Source organism: Siniperca chuatsi, linkage group LG13 (assembly GCF_020085105.1).
Source record: "Siniperca chuatsi isolate FFG_IHB_CAS linkage group LG13, ASM2008510v1, whole genome shotgun sequence".
In the NCBI taxonomy this organism is placed as follows: Eukaryota; Metazoa; Chordata; class Actinopteri; order Centrarchiformes; family Sinipercidae; genus Siniperca; species Siniperca chuatsi.
Window position 1 is genome coordinate 20,927,054 of NC_058054.1, and position 10,246 is coordinate 20,937,299.

General features: G+C 39.6%; 1 protein-coding gene across 1 annotated transcript; it reads left to right on the forward strand.

The window, feature by feature from the left end:
• The first annotated feature begins 108 nt into the window (after positions 1–108).
• Positions 109–9,426, forward strand: LOC122887552 (phosphoglucomutase-1-like). The gene is made up of 11 exons (XM_044220872.1): positions 109–1,255; positions 3,049–3,211; positions 3,540–3,686; positions 3,993–4,118; positions 5,660–5,850; positions 6,015–6,169; positions 6,424–6,539; positions 6,698–6,833; positions 8,315–8,498; positions 8,653–8,781; positions 9,149–9,426. Exons 1-11 carry the CDS (start codon positions 998–1,000, stop codon positions 9,236–9,238), a joined length of 1,695 nt encoding a protein of 564 aa, XP_044076807.1. The 5' UTR covers positions 109–997; the 3' UTR covers positions 9,239–9,426.
• Positions 9,427–10,246: the final 820 nt, after the last annotated feature.

Below are 10,246 nucleotides of genomic sequence, written 5' to 3' on the forward strand. Positions count from 1 at the left end.
CTGAAAATATAATGAAAACCTTTTTTTCCCCCTGATCAAACCCTAACTGACAAACTCATATAATGGCCTGTTTGTTATGACGGGCTGTACATTGCTTGTGGTTGTGACCTAGGTCAGGCACAGAATGGTCTTTCTATGTCAACAGAGATTTGGCCCAGAGTAACACATCCTAAAAACACCAAATTTGTTTTGAAATCTTGTAAATGAATGACTAATGCACGATCGTGCTATTGCTACATACTAAAACTTTCAAAATGTTGCACTGGGAGGTTGTGATGTCAAACTCTTTTGTACTGTGTTGTTACGAGCCCTTAATAAACTCTAGAGGGCAGTGTTGTTCTGTCTCATGCAGATACCTTCCCCTCTGATTTAATTGTGCTGCATGTATAATTAGATATGACAAATTATGTTTGTTTTGTAAACAGATGCTTTCTTAAAACCAAATCTATATCCAGTATGTGCTTCTAATGACTCTCTAATTGCTCCTCTCACTCTCTGTTAACACACTCAGCTTTAAGAAAGGGTAAATATCCTCTGCTTAAACAGCGCTACGTGCATCTTCGACGAGAGCTGTCATCCTCCTTTTTGCATATCTTTACTCATATCGCACAGCAGCAGCCGTTCACAGATGGACAAAATGCTCCCATAACACCTCAGTACTTCCACCCAGACACACCCAAACACACACACACACACACTTCTTTGTGACTGCGCCTGCAGCCTTGACAGTGATCTCCCTGCACATGTGTGAAGGAGCGTCTTCGGTTACTCCCCGTGCCTCTGCACCACACATTAGTTTGAAAGGTTATTTTGGGCTCCAGAAGTACCACTGTAACCCTGTGCTTCCAGTGAAATAATAGGAGGAGTCAAGATTTTACCCTCCCATTCTGCCTCTGTGTGCTGTTCCCCATGTCAACTGACAGGGGATTTCCCTCTAAACAACAGGTTCCCTGGCTCTCTTCGCTGTTGCATTACGTTGGATTCTCATTTAAAAACAATGGACAACAGTCCTCTGCAAGTGCTGACTGTCCCCACAGCCCCCTACCCTGACCAAAGACCCGGCACCAGCGGTCTGAGGAAAAAGGTTTATGTATTCCAGTCCAGGAGGAACTACCTTCACAACTTCATCCAGAGTATCTTCTCCTCCATTGACCTACGTGACCGCCAGGGATCAACAGTGGTGGTGGGGGGAGACGGTCGCTTCTTCAACCAAACAGCTATTGAGGTCATTGTGCAGATGGCAGCTGCCAACGGGGTCAGTGTCACTGTGTGTGTGTGTTTGTTTGTGTGTGCAAGCTGGTAAGTGTGTGTTTGTGTACGTGTGTGAGTGGGTGGGTGTGAGCATGTATACCAGTGTCGCCTGTCCCCATCACCTGCTATTATCCCTTTGTTGTCATTGGTTGAACCTGCCTTATGTCTCATTAGTATTCAGTTGCAGCTTTTGACATGTGGTTGTTTTTGAGGGCAAAAAAATAATCAATCAAAGAAAATTTTAATAATGATAATAAATAATGGGTTATAGATCAGACATTAACAAGTTAAAGGTATAATCTTCAAGGAACTTTTGGTGGACATACATTCTTGTTAGTCTTTTGTTGGTGATGAATGGTATGGAAAAGTCGGACAAAGCAATCCCAAACTCAAGGTCCACCCATATTACACAGTTCTCCTAAAGCATAAGTAGTAGAGGTCCTAGAGGTGCTATGGATGATGTCATAAGAGTTGGGTTTGTTTTGTCAAACTACTACTGTATTTTAAAGGTCAAGAATGAACTTTCATTCTCATGGAAAAGTTGTTTACATCTTTGGTCCAGACTGAAATATCTCAACAACTATTGGATGGATTGCCATGAAACTGGGTACACACATTCATGTCCTCCTCAGGATGAATTCTAATAACCAGACTCTTCACCTGGCGCCATCATCAAGTTGAGAATTTATTTTGTCCAATACTTTGGTTTATGACTAAATGCCCACAAACCTAATGACATTCCCATCAACCTCAACTGTACATTTTGTTTAGTGCTAATTAGCAAATGTTAAACTAAGATGGTGAACATGGTAGACGTTACATGCTAACATCAGCATGTTAGTGCTGTCATTAATAGAATGGTAGCAGACTGACGTTAGCATTTAGCTCAAAGCACCGCTCTGCCTAAGTGCAGCCTCACAGAGCCGCTAGCATGGCTGTTTCCTTAATAACATTACAAATTCTATGAATTTAAAATGAATATTTTACTTGACAATAAAACTCAAAAAGACATTTTGCAACATTTGGTTGTAACTGTTTTATAATATCCTTAAGACAATGGAATGTCCTGTTTCATTTAAAATAAAATCCACATAAAAATGTAAGTAACTTAATACTATAATTGTAAAATACAAAAAAAACCTGCACCGTTTACACCGCTTTTTATGTTTAAAAAGCTTTTATTTTTTGTGTGAAATAATACATATTTAACACCTGCTGCCTTTTTGCATTAAATATCCAGTTGAAACTCTAATTTCTTTCCATTGTAACATTCAGTTAAAATTGCATTTAGCAAGTGGCAGCAGTTTATTAACTTAAAATATGAATAGCCAAGTATAAATGGCCAGTATCAGTGATTCTGTAAGCAATGCGAGACGGTGAGAGTAGACAGTATAATGCAATACAACACCAGAACAATGTAACACAACCACTATGGCAGCTAGCTGCTGCTCTAACTGCAGCTCTTGGCTACTCTGCTGTCCTCATATAGAAATGTTTATAACCTGTTTTGTTTTCTTCCCCCTTGCCAGCACCAGTAATGCGCTCTCTGTGGTCCTCTGGTTTAAATTACATAAGCTTTGAGCTCCTGGTGCTTTCTCGGTCAGTTGGTATGCTCAGAGGGATTTAAAATACACTTACACATAATAAAACTTGCTGTTGATGTGCCGTAACTGAAGAAGCACGACACACCAAACCTGATATTCAGTGGCATTCCCTCCCCTCCCCCACTCAGATAAGTTAAGATACACACTCATGCCAGCCAACTCACACACACACACCTATGTGACATTTCCTCAGGTGGGTCGTCTGATCATTGGACACCACGGGATAATGTCCACACCGGCCATCTCCTGTGTGATCAGGAAATACAAAGCCATTGGTGGCATCATCCTTACAGCCAGCCACAACCCTGGTGGACCTGATGGAGACTTTGGCATTAAGTTCAGTACTGCAAATGGAGGTATGGTAACTGGAGAGGAGGAAGCATGCAGGGGCATCAGCCAAGTGAAAAACAGTGTTACAAGAGAAGTCAAATAGACATTTAACAAGGCTGCACAAGGCCTCAGATATGTGGCACAGACACAGTACTGAGTTTGAGACTTTGTCTGGACAGAAAAACTGGGACAAAGTTCAAGCACATCAAAAAGATCTGCATGGTTTGACCATAAATGTCCCAAACAACCCTGAATATTATCACCAGTGTACTGAATGTGTTTAGCTGTGGTTCTATAGTACACCACTGCATACAAATATGACATGTAATATCAGAGACTTTCCACTGCATCCAGGCCCAGCCAAGGAGGCTGTCACAAACAAGATCTTTCAGATCAGCAGGACCATTGAGGAGTTTGCCATCTGCCCCGGACTGCAAGTGGATCTGACAACCCTGGGCAAACAGACGTTTGATCTTGAGAACAAGTTCAAACCCTTCACAGGTGAAGTGCAGCATTAGTCTGTCACCCATCACTTCAAACTAGGCGAAGATAGAGGCAATGAGACAAAAAAGGATAGGTGGATGGATCTTAGAGCAGTGAAATCTTTCCCTGTTATTTTATGGCTATTTATAAAGAAAAATACTGTAAAATATGATTTACTTTATCAGTCATATGACACATTTTTGCCATCTGTCAGTGATCATTAATTGTCCAGCCAGCTAAGCTGTTATGTCATAATGTTTATGATGGCATGTGAATTTTTAGATTGAAAATACAATTTTGTTTCTCATTTGTGCTTGTGTCCAGTGGAAATTGTGGACTCTGTGGAATCCTACGCTAACTTGTTGAGGAACATCTTCGACTTTGCTGCTCTGAAGGAGCTTCTATCTGGTGAAAACCACATCAAGATAAGACTAGATGCCATGCATGGAGGTGAGAGAATATTTACCAAGAGCATGTAATCGCATCAATATATTCTCTGTTACTCTGAAAACAAATGACTATCATGTCAAAACATGGTAATTTTGTTTTGCTTTTTTAATTCTGTTGGTTAGAAGAGCGTTAAGCACTCTTTTTCAGAGGTGTCCTTACTGTATACCTCTCCTTGAGTATACAGTATAATCAGTGCAAATGTCCTGGGCTTTTGATTCATGTCAACTGTCAATTCTCTTTGTTCCCTCGGTTTCTCTCCTTTTTTAACTATCTAATAAAGTTATAAACATTATAACACAGGCACATGGGCAGTGGTGGAAAAGGTACTCAGATCTTTTACTTAAGTAAAAGTAGCACTGCAAAAATACTTTGGTAAGAACAAAAGTACTGTATTTAAAATGTTACTTAAGTAAAAGTATTAGTTAAGTATCATTAAAAGTACTGTTATGCAGAAAACTGGCCACTGAGAGTTATTATACATTATATTATTGGATTGTTATTACTGATGTTATCATGTGTAAGTAAGTAACTGTAATTTAGTGATCTGAAAAGAAACTAGTAACTATTGCCGTCTTATAAATCTAGTGGGGTAAAACGTTCAATATTTCCCTCTGAAATGTAGTGGGGCGAAGTAGCATAAAATGGGAAAACAAGTAAAGGACAAGTACCTCAAAACTGTACTTAAGTGCAATATTTGAGTATTTAGATGCCTTCCACCACTGCACACAGGGCAGTGTGTTTAGATTCTTGGAGTGCTGTTTTTTTTTTTAACTAAGTCAAAGGTTCTCAGAGAAAACAACATGTTCATGTTGCTCATGTTCCAGGCCAAGCCACCAGTCAGGGCACAAGAATCCGTTTGGCCTCTCACTCACCAAAACATCCGACTATTGCATCATGTTTTGGTTCTTCCATTGACACAAGTGCTAATCAATCATGATGCTATCCAAATCCAAACCATTTACTACATACATACCAGTGACCCCAAGAGGTGACATGGGGTTATAGGAACTGCTGACATTAGAGTGATTCATAATGATTAGGTTGCTAAAGCTCCCCAAACACTGAAAGTGAAACTACTGGTTAAACAGTCCCCACATTCCCCTTGCCGCTCCTTTCACACACCCACACCACCACCACCACAACATAAACTCCCTCACAGGAAGTCATGTACGGATTAAACAAATGTGATATAATGTGTTATTTAGTGAGCTTTAGAGGTGGTGAAAGTCAGATTTTGTTGCCTTTGGGCAGAGCTAGGCTTGCTGTTTCCCTGTTTCCTATCTTTGTGCTAAGCTAAGCTAACCGGCTGCTGGCTTCATATTTATTGTACAGATGTGAGAGTGGTATCAATCTACTCATCTAACTCTTGGCAAGAAAGTGATTACGTGTATTTCCCAGAATGTTGAACTGTTGCTTTAAATAGAGCAACCCAAGCTGACTTTTTTTGATGCTTTAGAATGCCAATAGTGCTACTTAACACCATATTTGACTTCAACAGTTCATCATTGTCTTTATACCACTCATTTCTGTCTGCGCCCCAGTGGTGGGACTGTATGTGAGGAGAATACTCTGTGAGGAGCTGGGCTGCCCTGCCAATTCTGCCATCAACTGTGTCCCATTGGAGGATTTTGGAGGTCAACACCCAGATCCCAACCTCACCTACGCTGCAGATCTGGTTGACAGCATGAGAGACGGACAGTATGATTTTGGTGCAGCATTTGATGGTGATGGGGTGCGTGTACTTTTATTTGGCTTTTATTGTCTAACAATAAAATAAAATAAAAATAAATGTCTTCAAAGTGTCTGCAAAGTATATTTCGCATTCACATCAGGAAGGATCCCGGGGCTGAACCAAAGCCTTGCCTTCTAAACTCTGTCTGTCTGTCGGCCTTCTAGGACCGTAACATGATCCTTGGTAAGCACGGCTTCTTCGTCACCCCACCTGACTCTGTGGCTGTGATCGCCGACAACATCTTCTGCATCCCATACTTCCAGCATACAGGGGTGAGAGGCTTCGCCCGCAGCATGCCCACAAGTGCAGCCTTAGACAGGTAAAAATACAGCCTGGCTTTCACATCACTGCCAAACCAATGATCCAGTGATTTTCCGAGTTGAAGTTGCCATGTCAAACTTACAGTACTTTTGGTGCAAATAGATCTTTAAATAAGATTTAATCATTGTATTTAATCATGCTAAAGTACACATTAATAATAACAACAATCATATTATTTCAATGTTTCGCTTCTGTTGTTGTTTCAAAGGTTCACTGTGCTTTCTTAGAATACTTGTGATGTATTCCCTGCAGAGTAGCCAAGGCAACAAAAATAGAGTTATATGAAACCCCCACTGGTTGGACGTTCTTTGGGAACCTAATGGATGCAGGCAGACTGTCTTTGTGTGGAGAGGAAAGCTTTGGTACAGGTACTGTATCGCTTCAGCAAGTTATTTGATCAAAAAATGCTCCATTTCAATTGAAAAAGTGTGTCTGTGTGTGTGTGTGGGGGGACTCTAATTTAATTCTAATGCTTTTGTTTTGTTTTTTCTGTGCATGATAAACTTAATTACATATCCTCTTTCAGGTGGAGACCATATTCGTGAGAAGGATGGGCTTTGGGCCGTGCTGGCATGGCTGTCCATCCTGGCCACTAGAAGGCAGAGTGTGGAGGATATTCTTAAGGACCATTGGCTAAAATATGGAAGAAACTACTTCACCAGGTGAGATGTGAACACACCTGTGTTGTGTGTTTGTGTGTCTGTACTCAGGGTTTGTTCCCCATCATTCATCAAAAACCACCAAAAACAGCACAAGTTTAAAAAGAACATGTAAGGAACAGTGGTTGAATTATTTCTAAGCAGAAATAGTGTGAATTATTTAGCTGATGTAGGTGGACCTGATATAGGTGAGCTGATGATACAGAGACATGTTAAGAAGATACATGCAGTACATGACTGACATCTAGTGGAACACAGACAGGACTGCCTGTCTGACTTGGATGTCGATAAATTTTCTTCAGCTCAACTCAAATAAAACTGAAATCCTTGTTACTGGGCCCCAACACATCACTAAACAAATACTGCCATCTACTGGTTATCTGTCACAACATATTAAACCTGTTGCAAGAAATATTGGTGTCCTGTTTGATAGCAATTTATGTTTTGAGCAACATATCACTAAGCTTGTCCAATCATGTTTTTATCACCTCAGAAACATTGCAAAAATCCAATCTATTTTAAATCTTAGTGATGTAGAAACTGTTGTGCATGCTTTTATCTCCTCACGCCTTGATTATTGTACCAGCCTGTTCACTTGTCTTAATAAAAAACTTTTAAATGACTGCAGACTGTACAGAACTCAGCTGCTCTGCTTTTAACCATGACCAAAAGGTTTGATCACATCACACCTGTTTTAGCCTCTTTACAATGGCCCCCTGTTTGTTTTAGGATTGATTTTAAGATCTTATTGATTACTTTTGAGGCTCATCATGGCCTGGCTCCAGATTATATTTTAGACTTTGTAATCCCGTATGAACCTTCATGTAGTTTGAGATCTTCAGGCAGGGGTCTTCTGTCTGTTCCTGAGTCCAGGATGAAAACTAAAGGGGACAGAGCATTTTCTATCAGGGCCCCAAGGCTCTGGAACAACCTCCCTGAAGAAATTAGGTTGTCTGAGTCAGTGTCTTTGTTTAAGTCTCTTCTCAAAACATATTTTTATCTGAAAGCATATCCTGATTTTACCTGAACTGACTGTTTATTTTATTGCTTTTGTGTGTTTTATGTATTTTATTTCTTTATATTTCATCATTCACTGTGGTATTATATTTCTCTTGTTGTGAAGCACTTTGTACTTTGTTTTGATAAGTGCTCTATAAATAAAGTTTTATTATTATTATTATATGGGCCATTACACGTTAAGCTTATGCTATCTGTCCGTTGTACTAAATAAAAAATATTGACAACCATTTAGTTGTCATACATATATTTTCTCTACTGACAGTGGTTACAAATAGTCTTAAAAACACTGCATTAGCAAAGAAATTTACATTTGGTGGGTATTGCAGCTGACTTATGCTCTAAAATTATTACATTTACAGTAAAATGTTGGACTGTTTTCACCACCTTCATTAAAATAATATACCTACATTTAAACATACATCAATAAAGCACTTCTGTTATTATTATTGTTGTTTTTTGTCCAGATATGACTATGAGAATGTAGACATAGATGCGGCCTGTGAGATGATGGAGGATTTGGAGATAATGATCGCCGACAAGTCCTTCGTGAAGCAGAGATTTGCAGTGGAAGACAAAATCTACCAAGTGGCAAAAGCAGACAACTTTGAGTACACAGACCCGGTGGACAGCACCATCTCCAGGAACCAGGTACATCACTGAGCTGTATTCCTGTAAGGTTTTTATGTGTACAGATACTGGATGTATCCAGTGGTCACTAAGTATTTAGACTCTTTCAGCACTGGAGCAACTCAGCTGTGCCTAAAAGCTTCACATGGTCCGTACTGGGCTGTTTTCACTGCAGGGTCTGCGGATAATCTTCTCTGATGGTTCTCGAATCATCTACAGACTCACTGGGACAGGTAGTGATGGGGCGACAGTTCGAATCTACATAGACAGCTACGAGAAGGAGCAAATCTTTGAAGACACACAGGTAAAATATCTAATTCTGAAATTTTCAGGACTAATTTGGCCAAAGTAGCCAAGACTTCACAAATCTTTTGCACTATATGAGGTGTTGATAGTGCTGTGTGGATGAGAGAAACAGGACAGGCATAACCTCGCATATAAGGCCCTAACTTTATACTTAATGTTTATACTTTAAAATATTTTATATATCAACCATAAATATTCAAGAAAAATATGTTAATTTGAACACTCTGGAATACAATATCTCGAAGATACAGTCGTAACAAACAGTATATGCCTGCTTATAGTTAAATATTTATGAGAAAATGCATCAGTGGCATATGGCAGCCAAGTGCTTGAGTCTCTAACCATATCGTCCTTGTTTTGGACAGGTGATGCTGGCACCCCTGGCAACCATCGCTCTGAAGATGTCCCAGCTCCATCACAGAACAGGTCGAAGTGGCCCATCAGTCATTACATGATTCCTCCCAAGTGTTACTCCATCATTGCTAACGTAATACCCATTTTTGTTTTTCTTTCCAGATGTTTGTATAAACTTAGCTTCAGTTCCATGCGTAGCTGCACAACATGCAGTAGATTGCATTTTAGGCTAAAATATATTCAGCGATTCTCTCTGTACCACATTAAACTGCTTTTTATTTTTGGTTCATGTGTGGCTTTTGTCTTTCTCATACAGCAGCAAACAGACTATGTATTCTGGTCTTGTCAATGTTTTCAAATCTATGTCTATTTCACTTTTGTTATCTGTAATTGTTCCAGTTGTAATTTAAACCGAGTCACAGGCAAAAATCAACAGGGCTTTAAAATCATCAGCACTCCTACTGATCAAAACAACTATACATGATATATTGTTGTCTTATTAAACGCTGCATGTGGCTTTAAAACAACAGTTTCATTTCCTCTGTGAAACTCTTTTATAACACTGTGTATTCTCACATTGTTTTACAAAATGTGGTTGTGCACACTCAGGAAGTCAGCTTTATAGTTTTGGATAAAGTGGTACTGAAGACTCACATGAGGTTTCTCACATGAATAACATTTCCTCACGCACCCAGTGCTCATTTTCAAAGTAAAGAACTGGGTGTTTCCTGCCATGAAGCCTCAAATTATTATTTGGACTATCCGTACTCCTTCATTCAGGGAAATTAAAACTCATCAGCGAATAACAAACTGAAATTGCAGTTGTGTGGAGTGTGGTGCTGGAGGATGTGTGACGACAGGCCAGCTCGCTCGAGCATAGACACAAACGCATCTTTCCATATCAGGAGGAATTGTTTTGAAAATTACAAAGAACAACAGCAAAGCAACATCAGAATATTGTGGTATTAGATGTTAACAGGATTACCTTTCAGCCCCCTGTGGAGTTCAGTTTATATTACTTTTACTATTATGACAATGTCTTTACTGCAGGAGACATTTAAGCCGTAATAGGTAACATTTATTTTAAAAGGGACTTATTCAGCTGTGGT